At 64.2% G+C, this 18,767-nt stretch overlaps 4 protein-coding genes across 8 annotated transcripts in view; 2 read left to right on the plus strand and 2 right to left on the minus strand.

The window, feature by feature from the left end:
* Positions 1 to 4,294, plus strand: part of AXIN1 (axin 1) — a 71,733-nt gene extending 67,439 nt beyond the window's left edge. Inside the window, exons 9-10 of one of the 2 annotated variants that reach the window (XM_039560414.1) lie at positions 1,536 to 1,703; positions 2,475 to 2,937. In XM_039560414.1, the coding sequence (XP_039416348.1) occupies positions 1,536 to 1,703; positions 2,475 to 2,601 (295 nt within the window). In that variant the 3' untranslated portion in view covers positions 2,602 to 2,937. Of the gene's footprint in view, positions 1 to 1,532; positions 1,704 to 2,474 lie in introns of both variants that reach the window. The other variant, XM_039560413.1, reaches the window with a different exon arrangement.
* An 81-nt stretch (positions 4,295 to 4,375) lies between these two features.
* PDIA2 (protein disulfide isomerase family A member 2) lies at positions 4,376 to 8,390 on the minus strand. Its single transcript, XM_039560559.1, has 11 exons — positions 7,988 to 8,390; positions 7,353 to 7,559; positions 6,902 to 7,035; positions 6,693 to 6,830; positions 6,503 to 6,619; positions 6,296 to 6,421; positions 6,023 to 6,217; positions 5,561 to 5,681; positions 5,282 to 5,463; positions 5,120 to 5,203; positions 4,376 to 4,975 (listed from the first exon to the last, which is right to left on the minus strand). Exons 1-11 carry the CDS (start codon positions 8,220 to 8,222, stop codon positions 4,895 to 4,897), a joined length of 1,620 nt encoding a protein of 539 aa, XP_039416493.1. The 5' UTR covers positions 8,223 to 8,390; the 3' UTR covers positions 4,376 to 4,894.
* A 78-nt stretch (positions 8,391 to 8,468) lies between these two features.
* On the minus strand, positions 8,469 to 12,631 carry ARHGDIG (Rho GDP dissociation inhibitor gamma). The gene is made up of 6 exons (XM_039560564.1): positions 12,318 to 12,631; positions 11,050 to 11,235; positions 9,995 to 10,078; positions 9,836 to 9,912; positions 9,096 to 9,159; positions 8,469 to 9,001 (listed from the first exon to the last, which is right to left on the minus strand). The coding sequence occupies exons 1-6, from the start codon at positions 12,388 to 12,390 to the stop codon at positions 8,802 to 8,804; spliced, it is 684 nt and encodes a 227-aa protein (XP_039416498.1). The 5' UTR covers positions 12,391 to 12,631; the 3' UTR covers positions 8,469 to 8,801.
* Positions 12,632 to 13,223: 592 nt separating this feature from the next.
* Positions 13,224 to 18,450, plus strand: RGS11 (regulator of G protein signaling 11). 4 transcript variants are annotated; one of them, XM_039560560.1, is made up of 17 exons: positions 13,224 to 13,316; positions 14,149 to 14,245; positions 14,564 to 14,614; positions 14,700 to 14,806; positions 14,926 to 14,977; positions 15,060 to 15,118; positions 15,289 to 15,365; positions 15,480 to 15,561; positions 15,691 to 15,759; positions 16,414 to 16,443; positions 16,527 to 16,588; positions 16,813 to 16,926; positions 17,044 to 17,159; positions 17,502 to 17,589; positions 17,664 to 17,838; positions 17,903 to 17,985; positions 18,055 to 18,450. In XM_039560560.1, exons 1-17 carry the CDS (start codon positions 13,257 to 13,259, stop codon positions 18,179 to 18,181), a joined length of 1,449 nt encoding a protein of 482 aa, XP_039416494.1. In that variant the 5' UTR covers positions 13,224 to 13,256; the 3' UTR covers positions 18,182 to 18,450. The 4 variants fall into 4 exon arrangements, with proteins under 4 accessions (XP_039416494.1, XP_039416496.1, XP_039416495.1 ...); XM_039560562.1 differs by having other exon boundaries at positions 17,700 to 17,838; XM_039560561.1 differs by having other exon boundaries at positions 16,420 to 16,443.
* The last annotated feature ends 317 nt before the right edge of the window (positions 18,451 to 18,767 follow it).

Genomic DNA, 18,767 nt, shown 5'->3' on the forward strand with positions numbered 1-18,767 from the left:
TCACAGGATTCACAGAATTTGCCTGAATTTATGACCCATTTTTCCTTTAAATGCCTCATATTTTTTTTTCCAAGGATGACTCAATTCCTTAATGTTTTTCTAGCTAAAGGGCATCCTGTATTTTGATACAGGGATGGGAGAGGCTCCAAGGGCTCTACTGGCACCAGGAGCAGACCCTTGCCTCTCAGAATGCTGCATCTTCTCCAAAGGTCTCCCAGGCAGAGCAGGCACCCGGAAGATTGTTCAGTTGAACTTTAGACCTCTCATGCCTGTAGGAAAAGGTGGAAAAGCTGTGTCTGGTGTTGGTTTGCAGTGCCAGTGTTTATGTGGGCACACCATGAAAAGGTGCTCTGCCCGCCAGCCACTGTTTAAAGGTTAAGGTCAGAGTCATTTCCAAAACTGCGATTACCTCATATGCTTGGCACATTCTAGGGTTTTTACAGCAACTTTCCAGTCATGTAAATACAAAATCGTCTTTTTTTATCCAGTGTGCTTTTAAAATAATTTTTTTTTAAAGCTGCCAAATGTGTTTTATGTGACTTTGAAAGGGAAGGCTGCCTCTGGCTCAGACTACGCATGCCAAGGTACCAATTTGTGTAGGCTGCTCCAATGTTTGTGCAGCATTTTCGGTACCCCAGATGAAAGGCTCTGCAGAAGGGCAAAGTACCCTGAGCTGAATTATTGTTGCTTTTGTCTGTCTCTGAAAATGGGGTGAAGGGCTGGGCTGACAGTTTCAGTCTAGTGATGGCACCACATAGCTGAACCCCGTGTGTGGGCTGGAAGCAAAGACCAGACCAGCATTCTGAGAGCTGGGAAAACACAGGAGGTGTAAAGTCACTGAGGTTTTGGGGATGGCAGCTGCCTTGGCAACCTGCATGGGCAAGACAGGCAGAATAGCCTCCAGGACATGCTATGCTGGGAGCTCCATCCCCTCAGACCTCCACATACATGGGAAAGGGGCCCAGGGGAGCTGTGGGGTCCAGGAACATCCTGCCTGCAGATGTGGGCCAGTGGAGAGCTGTGCTGGGCTGTTCTGGCCATGGTGGCAATAATCCCAAGCAGTCTGAGCAGTGTCTGCATGATCATCCCCTGTGGGATGGTGCTCCAGCCCTGTGTGCTGCTGTGTGCCAGGAGCGTGGTGAGATGGTGATGGTGATGATGGTGACCTGGGTCTGCTGCCTTGGCCTGGGGTGCTTGCCAATGACTCCCCAAACCATGCTGTGAGGAGGGCTGTGCCCTCCCAAAGCCTGGAGACAGCACAAAGGGACTGAGTTAGGACCTGCACCCTTCTTATAGCTGTGTCCTGGCCTCATTCAGCCTTTGCAAGTGCTCCTTGGCCAGTCCCAGTGTGTGTCTGCGAGCCAGGAGAGCTGCTGGTGGCAGCAGGCGATGCCCAGGGACCGCGCTGCATTTCCTGGGGGGACCTGACCCGCTCCTCTCACGCAGCAGCCCCGAGCCCTGCCAGGTACCCAGCACGATGGTTCTGAGCCCCTTGGGCTGGCACTGAGCAGGTCCCTTGTGTCTCTGCCCAGCAGGTTGAAGCCCCAGAAGAGGCCGGGCAGTGGCGCATCCCAGCCCTGCGAGAACATCGTGGTCGCTTATTACTTCTGCGGGGAGCCCATCCCCTACCGCACCCTCGTCAAGGGGCGCGTGGTGACGCTGGGACAGTTCAAGGAGCTGCTGACCAAGAAAGGGAACTACAGGTAAGGGCTGCTCCTCGCCTGTGGGAAGCTGCTAGCAGCTGTTGGTGACCCCCAGCAGATGCCACTGCCAGGACACAGTGGCGTTGCCCCCACAAAGGGGAAGGTTGGTGGAGGTAGGTCAGGAGGGCTGCCTCAGGGCATGCTGTGGTAGGGATGTGGCAGCATGGCCAGGGCACCTTGGCTGGTGAAGAGGCAGGTTAGCAGGGGTTTTGTAGCAGAAGTGTCCTGCATCATGGTTTGCACCTCCACCAGGAGCTGCTGAGCTGCCTGGCAGATGTGCAGCAGCATCAGTCAGTGCTCACTGATGCTGTGGGGACCCTCTAAATTCAGAGCTGTTTTGGCTCCTGTCAAAGTTCCCTTTGGTGAGGACAGGGCAGTTGGGTCCTGCTAAAGTCCCAAAGCAGACAGATGTGTGGCATGGAGCTCTCCAAGTTCCCACTTCCAAGTAGGAGCTGCCATGGGAAAGCCTGCCTGGAAACACTCCGCCAACACAGGTGCCTCAGCCACTGCCTTTGGGAGAGCTGTGAATGGGTTTGGATTCAGGGCTGGAACTCCTGACCATGGTAACATGGATCCTGACCACTATTTTTGTTCACTGTTGAGGACAGGGGCAGGCATGTGGCCTCAGTTCCCTCTGTGTCTGGGGGAGCAGCTTCCTGTGCTCCGTGAGCTCCAAGCCAGGCTGTACCCAGGTTTGGGGATCATGGTGCCCTGTGACCATTCACCTGCTTTTTTTTCCCTCTCCTCCCTCCACGTTTCTGTTTTTTTCAGGTATTACTTTAAGAAAGTGAGCGACGAGTTCGACTGTGGTGTGGTCTTCGAGGAGGTGCGGGAGGATGACACCATCCTGCCCATCTTCGAAGAGAAGATCATCGGGAAGGTGGAGAAGATTGATTAGGCTCCAGGGCAGTGAGGACAGGACTGTGAAGGACTCTGGGACCGGAGGAGAAGGCCTGGGGCGGACGCTGGCGGTGCTGCTGCCACGGGCACCAGACGAGCCCAGGGTGGAGGGTGGCAGCTCTGCTTTCCAGCACGGATCTGGGCAAGCTCCAGGATGCCGGTGGATGCCCTTTCACCCCACAAACCTGCCAGTGGGAGCCTGGGCTCCCTCTCCATACCGAATATAAGTGTAATGTAGCATTGTACAGTGCATTAGAAAGTGTAATATGACCTTGTTTACTAAAGCTGCATATTTTTGATATATTGTAATAAAAGGAAAATATTTCCAATGTCACAGTGCTCTTATGTAAATGTAAAACATACAGGTACTGCAGAACTCACCCAAAGTGTACAGCCATCCATCAGACTCCAGCTGCTCCACGCTTTCCCAGCACCCTGCCCCGTTTTCCTGGCATGGATGGCTCTGGAGCGCCATGGGGCAGAGCCGCCCTCACCCCACCAGTGCGGAAGGGGCAGCCTCACTCCAAAGGGGCTGTGAAGATCATTGAGCCATTTGGAAGGAGTCATCTGTGGCCTCCTTGGCAGGCTCAGCTGCTGGACATGGTAGGATGGGTCTTTTTTTCTCCTCCTGAGCTTACTTGCAACCGAGTAAATCCCCAAGGAACAGAAGGGTCAGTGCCCGTCGGGACTGGGGGCTTCCCGCAGAGCGAGGACCAGCTCAGAGCCAGGGTGGCAGGCTGGGTGCTGGCATCCCACAGCCTGCACACTCCTGTGTATCCCTTGTGTCCCCGTGGAGAAGGGATTGCTTCCCAGGAGGGTGCTGCAGTTCTGCAGAGGGCTGGCACCTGTGTGCCTGGTGCAGACATGCCCAGACCCCTGGGCCAAGCTCTGGCTTTGGGCAGGGCACTCGTTAGGAGAGCCATAATGGGGAGGGAACTGAGGAGACACTAAAGCTGAAGACAAAATACGTCTTTTTATGAGTCCTGCATCTTTTGTCAGCTTCTGTGTTTCAGGGGAGGCAGCAGGAGGGCACTGCACCAGGGGGATCATTGATGCCAGTTCGTGGCTCATGTAGGACCAGCAGGCAGCCCTGGGAAGCCTCCTGGGCTTACTCGGCCGCAAGGAAGCCGGGGCTGTGCCCGTGCTCCCCCCATCCTGCCCTCACCCAGCCCCGGCCCTGCTACTCCGGCACGGCCACAGCTCTGTGCCAGCCCCTTTAGAGAGCCCTTGCCCACCCACAAGAAACGGGGATGGCCCCAAAGCCCGGGGGATCCACGGTGGCGCTGCTCAGCGCCATTTCCAGCCCCAGCAGTGGTGGAGCTGCCGGGACCCCATGGCACCGCGCCGGGATGGACTCCGCCTGTTGTACATGTCACCGAGTGCCTTTAAAACACAGTCCTGGCCTTGCCTAATGCGCTGTGTGAAGTCCAGCATAATCTGCAGATCTTTTCAGCCCGGGAACAGTGTTACAAGGGGTTTTACCCCGTTTTTTGAAGTGCTGGTGGTGGTGTGTCTGGTGAGGTTGTTGGCGTGCCCGGGATTTCCGTCTCCCCCTTTTTTCTCAGGGGGTCCCTGTAAATATGTACAGCGGCCGTGCAGCCCCGGCATTTCCTCTGCATTCTCATGTGCTGACTTGTACAATGATCTTTTCAAAGGTACTCGGATAAAATGAAATAAAACCCCACATCCCACTGCCTGCTGCTTTTTTCCTTCCCCATGGAGCGGACCCGGGCCCTCAGCAGCCTCTGGGATAGACAGAGGATGGGGCAGGTTTGGTGAAGGCTCTGGGTACAGGGCAGGGCTAGGGCTGCTCTGGGCTCCCGGGAGGGGTGGCCGACCAGGTCCTGGACCCAGGGGACATGTTGCTCCTGAAGGTATGTCTCAGCAGAGAGGGGACAGTGCTGGGGGTGCCAGAGGCTACAAGCCAGGCATATGTGCCCGTAGAACCCCATGTTGCCTGCCTTGGCTGTCACAGCAGCTCCTGAGGATTCCCTGGGTCTGGCATGTGACGAAAGAAACCCCAGCTGATCCCACATCACCTGAACCCCACCACTCCAGCATGAGGGCCAGCATGGAAAGCACTGGGCTCCTTGGCCACCCCATGCCATCGCGGGGTTGCCAGAATGTGCTGTGGCACAGCTGCCCCAGGGGGACAGAGAGGTTCTGCCCATTATCAGCCCTGCTGTGGCCCCAAGACAGGCGGGTGCTCCCAGCACACAGAGCCACAGACACAGACGAGAGCCCACGTTGTTTCCAGGTGGTTTATAGCACATGCCTGAGCGGGACAGGGCTCACAACTCATCCCGGGATCCATCTGTCCCCGGCGCACTTGAATCCTCCTTGCCCGTGCTGTTCCCAGGGGTCTTGGTCACCTGGAGAAGGCAGCAGTGAGGCATGGATGGACGCACACTCCCTGCCTGACCCTGTCCTCATCCCCATCCTGCCAGATCCATCCCCTCGCCCAGCAGGGGCTGGGGGCTGCCCTGGGCAGGGGGCTGTTCCCTGACCTCACTCACCGGAGGCTCCACAGGTAGTGTCCCCCCGTTGTCCAGGAACTTGGAGAAGGTCTCCACATCTCGGGTGCTCTTATACTCAACCATCTGGAGCCGTGGGAGGGGAGGCTGCTGAGGGTGCCACTGCCCCCACGTTCTGGTGACCCCACAAGTGCCCACACCTACCTTCCTGCCCGGCCCCGCGGGGAAGTAGTGCAGGGTGGGGAAGCCGTGGATGGTGATGTTCTCCAGCTCGTTGGCCGTGGAGTCCATCTCGGCGATGACGATGTCCTCGCGGTCCTTGTAGCGCTCGGCCAGCTCCTCCCAGGCGGCCGCCATGGCCTGGCAGTGGGGGCACCACGGCGCGTCTGCGGGGTGGGCACATTGCCAAGGGGCCTGTGACAGGGCTGGGGCTGAGCCCCATGGCAGAGCCCAGGGAGGGCCATGGGTGGCCCCAGCACTTACAGAACTTGACGAAGACATTCTTGGTCTCATCGAACGCCACCTGCTCAAAGGTCTTCCCCACCAGGACTTTAACGGGCCGCGTGTCCCAGTCCTCGGGGGGCTCGGCACTCAGCAGGTGAGGCTGTGGGGACAGTCAGGACAGCCACAGCCTGGGCTGAGCAGTGCCAGAGGCCCCTGGGGCACAGTGCAGGCTGGGGCAGGGGTATGTTCCTGTGCTGCCTTTTGGACCACATCTTCCCCTCTGCTGCCATCCCAGCTCTGTGTGTCTCCACAGCAGCAGTCTCCTGCCCCCTTGCCCACAACAAATCCCCAGATCCTCAAGCCTGGCAGCAGAAGTATCAGCAAACAGGTCCCTGGTGTTCACCACACAACTGTCATCGTTAGGCTTCTGAGCCAACAGCCCATCTGTCACCACAGGGCAGAATCCATCGGTGCTGGCTGGCACCGTGCTGCATCCCTCACCTTCACCTTGCCGTCCAGCACCGCCTGGATGAAGGTGCGAATGGCCGAATCCGAGAAGTTGTCCTGCTCCATCTGGTACTTGCGATTGTTCTCCATCTTGACAAGGCGCAGGGTGGGAGCGTCAGCAGGGGTCATGCCAAAGAAGGGCAGGACGTCGGCACCATGCCCGGTCACATCCACCACCACGAAGAGCACCTGGGCAGGGAACGGGGGACACTGAGGCTGGGGAGTCCCACAGCCACCCTCCATGTCCCTGCCATGGGGCCACCTCACCTCACCCCGGAAGCCACCGGCAGCTGCCCTGAAGCCATCCTGCAGCAACAGCTGCTCCGATGAGGACTTGTTGAGGAAGAGCAGCATGTGATGGGGGATCTTGGCACTGAAGATCTGGTTGGATGTCTGGGGAGGAGGAGGAGGAGGATGAGAGCAGGGAAGCCATGGCCCTTGCAGGACAGTGACAGGGCTGGGGACAGGCTGTACCTCGTTGGTGAACTCCATCACCAGCTGCAGGCTGTGGATGCGGAGCAGCTGGGTGAGCTCGGCAGTGTCCAGCCCCCGTGCTGGGTCCACAGGGAAGTTTGTCTGTCTCTCATCAAACTGCCGGGGCAGGGACCTGTGAGGGCTGAGGGGAGGACAGGATGGCCCCACCACTCCCCTGCCACCCCCTCACCTTCTTGAACAGGCAGACGGTGTCAGCTGACAGCCCATATGCCTGGAAGAGCTCAGCTGCCTCTGCTACGCCAAACGTCATGTCCACCATCTCGGCAGCCACCTCGAAGAACGCCTGGGCTGCTTCACCCTTCAGGTCCTGCACAGCCACCTGTCAGTGCCACAGCCACAGCCACGGCCCAGGTCCAGCCCCAACCCACCCCAGCCCACCTTGAAGAAGCCAACGACCACCAAGTCCTGGGAGCTGACGAAGGCGGCGGCGGTGTTGGTGTCCTGCAGCAGCGTGGCGCTGGGGCCGGCCCGGCGCTGCATCCAGCGCACGATGCCCTTGCTGTCCATGCGGCCTGGCACAAGGAGCAGGGCTCCCGACGTCACCTGACAACCCTCACCAGGCTGCCACCCCTCTCTGTGCCACCAACCTCAGCCACCCGCCTCCACCACCACCACGGCACTGCCCAGCATCACCACCTCATACATCATCACCACGCTGTCACCTGTCCACTGTCACCACCAGGACATTGCCACCCCTCTCACCACCACACTGTGACCCCCACAAGGACAGTGCCACCATCCCACCAGCAGGCCTTGCCACCCTCCCCAGCCCCTTGGCAGTGTCCCCCTCGATGGGTGCCACGGACGCTGCGTGGTGCCGCAGCCCTACCGGTGTACGCCAGGGGGTGGGTGCGGTTGCCATCACGGAAGAGCTTGAGCGTGGGGTAGGAGGTGATGCCAAACTCAGTGGCCAGGGCTGTCTGTGCCGTGGCATCCACCTTGCCCAGCCGGGCAGGGCTGGACTCGTTCCTCAGCTCAGTGGCTGCCTGGGCAAAGGCAGGAGCCAGCTGCTGGCAGTGCCCACACCACGGCGCGTCTGTGGGTAGGGGACAGCATTGATAATGGGGACAGGTTTGTCCCCACCCTGGGGACCAGGGTGGGAACTGTGGGGACAGCCCAATGGCTGTGTGAGGCTACTGGGCCCCAGGTTATGCCCCTGTCCCACACTCACACCATGTGCCCCTGTCCTGTGTCCCACGCCCGTGCTACACACCCCTCACCCCATGCCTCTGCCTGTGTCCCTGCTCCGTGTGTCCGTCCCCATCCCATGCCCTGCCACATGGCCTGTGCTCTTGCCCCTCTGACCCACAGCCTTGCCCCTGCCAACCCCACCTACCCTCCATCCTGTGCCTGTGTTCATGTGTCTGTTCTGCCCACGCTCAGCCGCAGCCGGTCCCCCCTGCCAATATTCCCAACCCCACATCTTCCCCTGCCCACACCCCTGCCCACAGTGGGGGCACTCACAGAACTCCACCAGCAGCAGCTGGTGCTCACTCAGGGCACGGGCAAAGTTGTGCTCATGGAGAACCAGGACATTGTCCTCCTCCTTGATCTCATCTGAGAGCACTTCATCCTCTTTCTTCTCCTTTTCCTCCTCTTCTACCACCTCTTCATCCTTATCCTCGTCCCCCAAAGCCGGGCCCAGCCAGGCCAGCGACAGCACTAGCAGCCAAACCAGCCAGGACCCGCAGCCGCGCATGGTGCCGGCACTGAAGATGTTGTCCGGGGAGGAGGACGAAGATAAGGGACGTGGGGGCGGGTGGTGCCGGTCCCCTGGGGCTCGTGGCCCTCCGCTACTGGCTGCCCGGCCCCGCCGATAAGGCAGCGGGACCAGGTGGCTGTTTTCCAGCCGCTCGCCGCCGCAGGGAGACCTGGCCGGGGATACGGCCGCGGGGAACAGGGAGCAGGGGGACACGCACAGGCGGTGTAGGCACAGACACACCAGTAAGAGACCAGTCTGTAGGGTTTAATGGCGATGGAAGAGCACAGCCTGCGACCGGGCGGGTACCGGACACGGCACCACCACGGCAGGGTCACAGCCCCGGCCCCAGCGATGGGGACGCCGTGAGGACCAGGCGGGCGTCGATATTTAAAAAAAAAGAGCAATTAAAAATAACTTTGGTTGCGAAGACCACGACCACGGGCTCTCGCTCGCTAAGGGACCCCCCTCAACCCTTCACGCGACTGGGGCAAGCGCGGCGGTGCCGGCCAGGGGTGCCCCGGGACGGCGGCACCGCGTCCCGAGCTGGCGGGGGGAGCCGGGGTGCGGGGGGCGGGGTCAGTCCTCCCAGGCCTTCTTTATGCAGAGGCCCCACTCCCAGGAGAGGTGCTCCGTCTTGTCATCGTCGGTGACGAGGGAGCGGACGCGGTAGGAGCCCCGTGCCAGCCATCCCCGCGGCGCCTCCTCCGCCGGCGTCACCACCTCGTACTCCTCGGCCCGCGGCGCGTAGCTGCCCACCATGAAAACGTCGCGATCCACTGGGCGAGGAGGGGAGAGGACGGAGGGGTGAGTGGGGCCAGGGTAGCGTGGGGGCCCGCCAGCCCCGGCCCCCCAGCCCCCAGCCCCACTCACCGGGCCGGCCCCGGCGGTAGGTGAGGTGCAGGCACCGCAGCCCGCAGACGATCTCCCTGTTCACCTGCGGGCAGAAGGCAGGGGGGACATTGGGACTGTCGCCATGGCATGGGAACCCCTGGCCTTGGGTACCCATCCTGACATCCACCTCTTCCAGGATCCAGCCCCTTGTCAGAATTCAGCATCACCAAAGGCGGCAGGGACTCCAGGGTGGCAGGTAACTCCAGAGGAGCAGGGACTCAGAGACAGTAGGGATCCCCCCTCAGGAGGGGCAGGGACCTCCTGGAAACCCTGGGATAGGCAGCATTGCTGGGATCTCTGGGAGAAGCAAGGATTCTGGGGTGGCAGGAACCATCAAGAGGGGCAGGCACGTAGGGTGGCAGTCACGTTGGGGACAGCAAGGACCCCCAGGGTGGCAGAGACCCAGGAGCCTGGGGAACTCAGGGTGGGCAGATACTCCCAGAGGGGCACAGACCCCAGAGGTAAAGGGTGGGAAGAAAATGTCCCAAGGCAGGGACCCTGGGGCAGGCAAGGACCATGGGTGGCAAGAGGGACCCTGTGGGGCAGGGACCTGTGGGAAAAGGGACCCATGGGGATCAGGGACCACTTGGGGCAGGGAATCCAGGATGCAAAGGCAGGGACCCAGGGTAACAAGGACCCCTTGGGGCAGGGACCCCCGTGGTGTGAGGGCAGCAGAGACATGCCCAGTCAGTGGGCACAGGGTACCACACACGCCTCACCTTGAAGGACACCTTCACCCTGTAGTCCACCCCTTCCTTCAGCACAAAGGCCCGACCTCTCAGCTCCTCCAGATCTCCTGCACAGGCAGAGGGTCCATCAGCCTGGTACCCCTTCCTCCTCCTCCTCCTCCTCCTCCCCCAGGTGTCCCCAGGGCGTACCTGTCAGGTCCATGGTGATGGGCCCCGGCGCCTGCTCGCACATCAGCGTCAGCCTTGTCACCTGCACGTTGGGCACGCTGGCATCTAGGGACAAGCAGCAGGGCTCAGACCTTACCCACCATGCCCAGTCCACCATCACCTCCACCCCAGCGAGCCAAGGGGCTGCCCATGGCCCTGTAATGGCAGGAAGGGCCACGGTGTCTGTGGCAGGGATGTTAAAGCAAGCAAGTGCCAGGCAGCCAGGCAGGACACAGGAGAGCAGGGGCATCTCAGGTCACCCCATCACTGGCATCGGTGCCTGTTGAGGTATCACGTTCAAAGGACCCAGACACGGGTATTTCCCAGGGTGTGCCATTCCCTGGCTCAGGAGCGGGACAAGGGGAAGCAGAGGAGGAGGATGCAGCATGTGCAGCCAGGGCATCCCTTGAGGTGGGCACTGGTCTAATTCACGCCCCCAGCCCACCCTGCACGCCCCCCAGCTTTCACACATACCATGGTGCACCCCTCATGCACCCCACTGGTTTGCATACACACACACCCCCCAGCTTGCACCCTCCCCAGTGCATTCATGGATGGACACTGGGATGCTCGGCCCGTGGAGCACCCCAGGGACCCCCAGTGCAGACCAGCACCAGCCTGGGGGGCCGCTGTGGGGGCCATGGGGAGCACCGCCTGGGCACTGGCAGCCGTGTTACCCCGGTGTCCCTCTCCCCCGCCCCCGCCGCTCGCTCCTCTCCGTCATCCCCATGAATTTCCCGGTTCCCTGTAGCCGTTCCTATGGAAACTGCGGCGGTGATCCCGTAACCAAGGCAACTGGGGTCCCCGGGCACCGGTACTCTGTCGGCAGGGAATGCCGGGGTCTCTGCGCAGGTGGGGGGCACAGGCAGCACCCACGAGCGATTCCAGCCGGGGTGTGCCCTCCCTGCCGGGGATGCCCCCCGGGACGCTCCCTGCTCGAGCACGCCGGAGCTCCCTGCGCCCGCTGAGGCTCCATCCCCCGGCGGGGCTGCCGGGGTGCCGCGGTGCCCAAACGCGACTGCAGCCCCCAGCCTTACCCACGGCAGCAGGGATGGCGCCCAGCAGTGCCTGCTTATACTTCCGCAGGCTCTCATCCCCTGGGTCCAGCTCCTGGATCTCCTGCAGGCTCTTCTTCTCCGGCGTCTTGTACGCCAGGGCCACGTCGGCATCCTCCTCCTCCTCCTCCAGCGATAGCGTCACCCCCTCCTTGTCAGCCATGATGTCTGCGGGGGACAGGCAGTGGCAGCCCCGGGGACACCCCGGGGGACACCCCCCCGACACGAAGGCACTGGGGGGCAGGGGGTGGCTGGGCTGTGACATGGGAAATCCCCGTGGGGAGGCCAAGCTGCTCCCCTGCTTGGAGCTGTGGGAATTCCACCAGGCTCGGTGTCCCCGGGGCCTGGTGGCACAGCTGAGACCAGAGGTGCTGCCGCCGGCTGCATTTCCGCACGGTCATGGAGCAAGGCGAGCTGCTGCCTATGCGCTGTGCTTGATCTGGGGGGCGCTTGCAGACCCCTCCAGCCCGCAGGCCCCCTTCGTGTCGCCCAGAGAAGTCCTTGTCACTGCCCTGCGGCTCCCTCCAACCCCACTGGGCAACCTCCAGTCCCATCTCCCACCCCAAACCCAAACCACCAGCAGCTGCAGTGCAAAAAGGCGTCACTGGGATGGTGGCTCCGGTGCTGCCAGGCTGCTGGGGGGCACAAGGGTGGGTGATGTCCCCACAGTCCCTGACTCTCCCTGCCCACTGCACCACCCCCCCCCCCTTGTGACTGCAAGCACTGAGCTCCCGAAAGCCCCTGGAACTCCATCCCTGGGGATGTGCTGGGCACCCAGCATGGGGCAGAGACCACTGCCTGCACTCAGCCCCGGGGCCATAGGGCCGAAAGTGTGAGGCCACAGGGCCAAGATGTGGGTCCCCAGGGCACCGCTGGTGATGGGGACACAGCAGTAGCCCTGCTGCCCCCCTGGGCCCCCCACCAAGGCCCTGCCCCTCGGCTGTCACGGCAGCATGTGGGCACTCCCAGCCCAGGGATGTACCCACCTGGGGACTCGCTGGCTGCCCACGGGTGGCAGGGCAGGGTGGCATGCGCCGGGTGCCACAAGCTGCGAGGTGGCAGGGAGACAGCGGGGGTCTCCCCCGTGGGACGCTCCGGTTCCCCCGGGCCCGGGTGATGCTCACTCATGGATGCACCGGGTGCCCGGGGGATGCTCACCTGTTGGGGACTCGGAGTGATGCTCGCCCTCCCTCCCCGGGGCAATGCCCCCCGCCGCCCCCGGGCGCTGCCCCCCGGCCGCCGCCGCTCACCTCGGTAGCACAGCGCCAGCCAGAGCAGCTCCAGCAGCTGCCCGCCGGCCTCGCACACGTCCAGGCCGAGCATGGCCGGGCCGTGCCGGGCCCGCTGCCCCCGGGGCCGGGCGGGGCGGCCGCTGGCGGAGCCCGGGGCGCGGCTCTGCCGGTGCCGGCGGCTCCTCCCGCCCGCTGCCGCCGCGCTCGGCGGTGCCGGCTGCTCCCGCGCGCTCCCCGCTGCGCTTCCCGGCGCTTCCCGGCGCTGCCCGGCGCGGCCCGGCGGGGCGGCGGCGGCTCCCGCAGACGCGGCGGCTCCGCTGCCCGCCCCCGCCCGCCCCCGCCCCTCGGCGGCTCCAGCCCCGCCGCTCGTGGGCGGCGAGACTGCAGTGAGCTCATCGCCGGGCGCGCCCGCCCTGCGCTGCCCGCACCCCGCGAGCATCCTGCCTGTACCCTCAGTGCACTGCCTGCATCCCAGGAGCATCCTCTCTGTACCCTCAGCGCACTGCCCACGCCATGGCCGCACTGCCCGCATCCTGGCCAGCCCCTTGTTCACAGTGCCCGCACCGTGACCGCGCTGCCCACTGCCCCGCACGCTGCCGGCACATTGTCCACCCTGCTCGTATCCAGCGAGCATCCTTCCAGTACCCTCAAGGCACTGCCCGCACCCTGCCCGCACCGCTATCCAGCAGCCACAGCGGTGTGTTTCCCCCTCGCTGGCACCGGGTCAGCCAGGGCACCCCCGGCCCCGGGAGGCTCAGGGGGTGGGGAGGGGGCCGGGCCCCCCGGGCCGTACCGAGGGTCCTACGGGCAGGGGGCAAATTGACCCCGGGGGTCGGGGCCGGGGTTCGGGACGCCCGGTGCAGACGGCGGCAGCCGCGGGGGGGGGCAGCGGGGCGGGATCGGGCGGGGCCGAGGCGGGTTCGGGCGGAGAGGCGCGGCGCGGGGCGCGCACCCGCGATGACCATCGGCGGCCCCCGCGGCCGGCACCCCCGCCTGCAGATGCCCTGTCTGCGCAAGGTGAGAGACACCGGCACCGGCAGCCGCCCCGCGGGGAAGAGGGCATCGCGCTGGGGCCGGGCACTGGCACGGAGGAAATCGGGCACCGCCACCGTGGGGAGCGGGCACCGCGGGCACCCGGTGTTGGGACTGTGGGGATCGGGCACCCGCATCGTGGGGAGGAGGTACCGAGGGCACCGGCACCGTGTGGACCGGGGATCGGGTGCTGGGACTGTGAAGACTGGGCACCGGCAGACGGGGCGCTGGGACGGTGGGGACCAGACACTGACACTGCACGGGGTTACGAGGGCATCGGGGGCCGCCGGCGGCGCGGGCATGGGATCGCCGGGGACGGGGGACCAGCACCACCCAGGGTACGCGGGACAGCGGGCACCTCCCCGGCCCCGGCGCCTCCACGGGGCACCGGGAACCGCCCCACGAGGGACTACGCACGGGCAGCGCCCCGGAGCTGCGTGCTCTGCTCCCCCACGCCGGGCTGGGGTGCTGCCACAGCCTCGGCTGAGCTCACTCCCCAAAAGCGGGGTTCCCCGGACCAGGGATGCCCGGAGGACGAGCGCCTGCAGCTCCAGCACCACACACTCGCCCGGCTGCTGGGTGCCTCGGTCAGGTTATGGTGTGCCAGGCTGTCCCTAGGCTGGGCACAGCGTGCCCTGGGGCACTGCGCGGTTCCAGGCTGTCCCCAGGCTGTGCACTGGGTGCCCCTGTCGGGTTGTGGGGACCCAGGCTGTGTCCAGGTCACAGGGTGCCCGGGGTCACAGTGAGGGGAGCCAGGCTGTGTCCAAGCCCGGTGGCGCCGTCGCGGGGCTGAGCACAGCGGTTCCTTGCCCGGCAGATGGAGCGGATGATCGTCAGCATGCAGGACCCCGACATGGGCATCAAGATGAGGAACCAGCGCTTGCTCATCACGGTCATCCCCCACGCCATGACAGGTGGGTCCCCGCGATGGGGAGCCCCGCGAGGCGCGTGGGGTGGGGAAGGCGTGTGGGAGCTCCCCGGGTGTCCCCAGCACTGCAGCAGCGCCCACCGCCGGCCCCCGCGCCGCTGCTCTCCCCGCACCCCGTGCTGCAGCTGGGATCAATTATGCATCGGCTGCGCGGGGCGGGCGCTCGCACGTCCTTGGCAGGGCCCCCGTTACCCTGCGTGACCCCCGGCACTGCCATCCTGTGCCAGGTGCCCCAGCCGGGAACCCCCCCATGTCCAGTCTGGGGGACCCCATTGCACCCCATTAACGAAGCCTCTGTCCCCAGGGAACGACATCGTGGAGTGGCTCATCCAGAAGTACGGCATCTCCGAGGAGGGTGAGTGCCCCGGCGCAGGCAGCCGGCACCGCGGGGGCAGCTGGGGCTGCCGAGCCTCCACTCAGCCCCCAGTCCCACTCCGCAGAGTCGCTGCACCTCGGCAACCTCATCGTGAAGCACGGCTACATCTACCCCCTCAAAGACCCGCGCAGCCTGGTGCTGCGGGCGGATGAGTCGCCCTATCGCTTCCAGGTACAGCCGCACCGGGGCACGGCACAGCCCCAGCGCCGGGGCTCCCGTGCGTGGCACTCAGGCGGGCTGGGCACCGTGGCACCCCAAGGCAGGTGCCTCAGCCTCTTCCTCCCCCACAGACCCCCTATTTCTGGACCAGCACCAAGTGGCCGGCCACGGAGCTGGACTACGGTAGGTGCCGCCGTGCCGCTGGCACCAACACGGGCTGCGACCCCTTCCCAGCCCCCCTGAGATGCCGCCGCTTCTCTTGCAGCCATTTACCTGGCCAAGAAGAACATCCGCAAGCAGGGAGATCTGATCGAACATGAGAAGGTGAGCGGTGCCCTCCTCACACCTGTGATGAACTGGGGGAGTCTCGGCTCACCCAGGAGCCGGTGCTCGCCCGTGGAAGAGGGCACGGCGCTCCCTGTGCTGGAGGGGCAACAGGACCGGGAGCCAGGCAAGGGGACAGGCGCACACCGTGCCTACCTGTCGCTTCCCAGGACAACTACAACCTCCTGCACAAGCGGATCAACCACACGTGGGACTTCGTGGTGATGCAGGCACGGGAGCAGCTCCGGTGAGTGCGGGCACGGCCGGCACCGCTGCGCCCCGGGGAGCGGCCGGGATGGAGCACCCCTGGGTGCCGGGCAGGCAGGGTGCCAGCACCTCCCCGCTGCCTCTGCACGGGCAGGGCAGCCAAGCAGCGGCGCAAGGGCGACCGCATCGTCATCGACTGCCAGGAACAGGCGTACTGGCTCGTCAACCGGCCCCCGGTGAGCGCGGGGCGGGGGGGGCCGGGCTGGAGGGTGCAGCCCTGGCACCACGCAGGGCCCCGGCCTGGGCAGCGGGTCTGGGGGGCGCAGCGGTTCCCCCCAGACCCCAGCATGATGCTCTCGTTGCAGCCAGGAGCCCCCAATGTGCTGGAGCAGGGTCCCGAGCGCAGGAACTGCCACACCACCCGTGTCCAGCTGGTGAGTGGGGGTGTCCAGGCACCCCTGGGCCTGCCAGTGGGCACAGGGCACACCCAGTGTCTGTGCCGGGGTGTAGAGCTGCCCCGGTGGGTGCCCATCCATCTCAGCCCAGGCTGTGCCCACATTTTGGGGTGAGGGCTGAGCCCCAGCTCTGCTAACATCCGTGTGTCCCCCACCCCGAGCACGGGGAGTCCGTGTGTTTGTCCTTGCACCCACCACCCCCCTGTGCCAGCACCTCTAATCCCTGCAGGGCAGCTGTGCCGCAGGGAGCCCTGGCACCCTGGGGTGCCAGAAGCAGTCACCAGGCCCTTCCTTGTCTTGTGACCCCACTAATGCTGCCCCAGCACCCTCAGGCTGTCCTCACTAACCACCCACTTTCTCTTCTCTGCGTCGTGTGCTGTGTCCTCTGCCCACGTAAGTGTCACTAACCTAGGGCTGGTGTCACACTGGGGCGTGGAATGGGGGAAGCCAGGGTTCATTTCAGGGCCGTGCTGGCTGAGCCAGGAGGGCTGGGGGAATGAGGCTGGAGGCCACGGGGATAGGCTAGAGAGTGCTGGGGTGGGGGACTGGGTGCCTGGATTGTCAAGGGTGGTGGTGGCAGGACAATGTCCTGGCCCCACCATGCCCTCACCCGGCCTCGTGCATCTCTTGCAGACCAAGAACATGGATTACTACAAGCAAGAGGTGAGTGGGGCGAGGGGTGGGGGCGGCTTCTGACGGGCACGAGCTGCCAGGCACCCCAACATCTCCCCTGCGCCTGGCCCCAGATCGAGTACTGCAGGAAGGCCATGGCCAGGACCAGGGTGAAGTCCTCCATCTGCCTTGAGGGGTGAGTGGCAGCAGCTGCCCCAGCCATAGGCTGGGTCCCTGTCAGGGTGACAGGGGCACCCACATGACAGCAGCTGGTGGCTGGCACCACAGAACCACAGCCCTCAGCAGGGAGTGGAGCCGAGGCTCTGTAGAGCTCGGGCACATCCCCACCGCGTCCCTGTCATGTCCCCACGGTGTCTGGGGTTGATGGCCCTGGTTGCCTCCAGCCACCACTCCTGGCAGGTACATCAAGTTCAACGAGCAGTATGTGCCCCACGATCCCATCATGTCTGGCTGCCTGCCCAGCAACCCCTGGATCACGGATGACACCACGTACTGGGCCATGAATGCCCCTACGTAAGTGGCCCAGCCCCAGGCCCCCCAGTACCCCAACCTGCAGGACAGGGTTGTGGGGTCTGTGGGGTCATGCAGGCTGCCATGGGCTGCCAGCCTCAATGCTGTTGTCGCTCACAGGGTGACGACCCCCACGAAGCTGCGTGTGGAGCGCTGGGGCTTCAACTTCAGTGAGCTCATCATGGACCCCCTGGGCCGGGCACAGCTCCTTGAATTCCTCAAGAAGGAATTCAGTGGTGAGTGGCCCAAGTCCCAGCCCCGAAACATTGCTACATCTTGGCATCCCAGAGCCACCACTCCAACCCAGCACCACGAAACCCACCATGTCCCAGTAGTGCCCAATCCACTATCCAACCCCAACACCACCAAACCAACCCGTTACTGTGTCCTGGCACTCCTCAATCCACCACCACATCCCAGTACTTTCCAGCTAATCTGCCCCAATTTCCCTGGTTCCACTGGCCCAGCTGGCTCTGTCCCACAGGGACACATGCCCAGCCACGATGGCCTTTGGGGGTTGGCCATGGGGGGTGCCGAGTGCTGTGTTCCCATTCCCAGCATCATGTCCCTCTCCCCAGCTGAGAATCTGAGCTTCTGGGAGGCGTGTGAGGAGCTGCGCTATGGGGAGCAGTCCCGCATCGCCGAGATCGTGGACTCCATCTACCAGTGAGTGCCAGTGGGATGAAGGTTCAGGAGGAAAGGTTTGGGGGTGGTCAGGCCATCACGGTGCTGTGTCCCAGGGCTGGGCCGGGCTCACCCCGCCTGCGACTCCCCAGGCAGTTCCTGGCTCCCGGGGCCACGCGCTGGGTGAACATCGACAGCAAGACGATGGAGCGAACACTGGAGGGCATCAAGACGCCCCATCGCTACGTGATGGACGATGCCCAGATGCACATCTACATGCTCATGAAGAAGGTGGGTGAGGGCGGGGCTGGGCAGTGCAGGGCTGGGCAGGATCCTGACGCCTCTGCTCGTCCAGGACTCCTACCCACGGTTCCTCAAGTCGGACCTCTACAAGAACCTGTTGGCCGAGGCCATCATTCCCCCGGAGACCAAGAAGCGGTGAGGGCAGGGGCCGTCCCCTGGGGCGCTGGGTGGTCCCCGCCGGTTCTGACCCTGTTCTGCCCGCAGGGTCTTCCCCTTCATGCGCAAACAGCGGCATTCCAGCCCCAGCCCGGCCCTGCTCCTGCCCGCGGGCGATGCCGAGGAGAGGAACAGGAGCCCTTCCACTGCCCCCGTCCCCGAGGAGGAAAGCTGAGAGCCACAGCCCCCCCCCAGTATGGGAGCCCCCTGACCCAGCACACGCAGCCCCGCCGCAGGACCCTGCCGGCAGTAGCACTGAAGGAGAGAAGCCATATTTCCCCCAGAGTCCCCCCGGAGCCAGGCTGACCCCGCCGCAGCCCCCACTCACATCCTCAGACCCTCCTCTCCCTCGGGGAAGCCGCACCCAGCCGGCCTGGTGCGGGGTCACCCCCTCCTCCCACCCCCGCCCCGGTCACGGGACAATAAAACCCCCATGGGGAAACACTGTGGCTCCCGTGGTTTTTGGGGAGGGGGACCAGGGAGACATTGGCAGGGTGGGAGGTGCACAAAGTGCTGCCCACTTCTCCAGGCTGGATTGAGACCTGTACTCTGGGCTGGAAGCAACGTCCTCCCACGCCTGCAGCAGCCGGCAAGGGTGCAGACCCCGGCAGGGGAGCAGCCCCCAGGCACGGGAGCCCACGGCACAGCCATCACCCACGGCTCTGCTTGCTCCGAGGGGCAGCACCAGCCTGGCATGGCTGAGCTGGCAGTCAGGCGTTACTGGTGTGCCCACCGACACCCTGGGAGGGACAAAAAGGCCT

The sequence above is a fragment of the Corvus cornix genome, chromosome 14, assembly GCF_000738735.6.
Source record: "Corvus cornix cornix isolate S_Up_H32 chromosome 14, ASM73873v5, whole genome shotgun sequence".
NCBI lineage: Eukaryota > Metazoa > Chordata > Aves > Passeriformes > Corvidae > Corvus > Corvus cornix.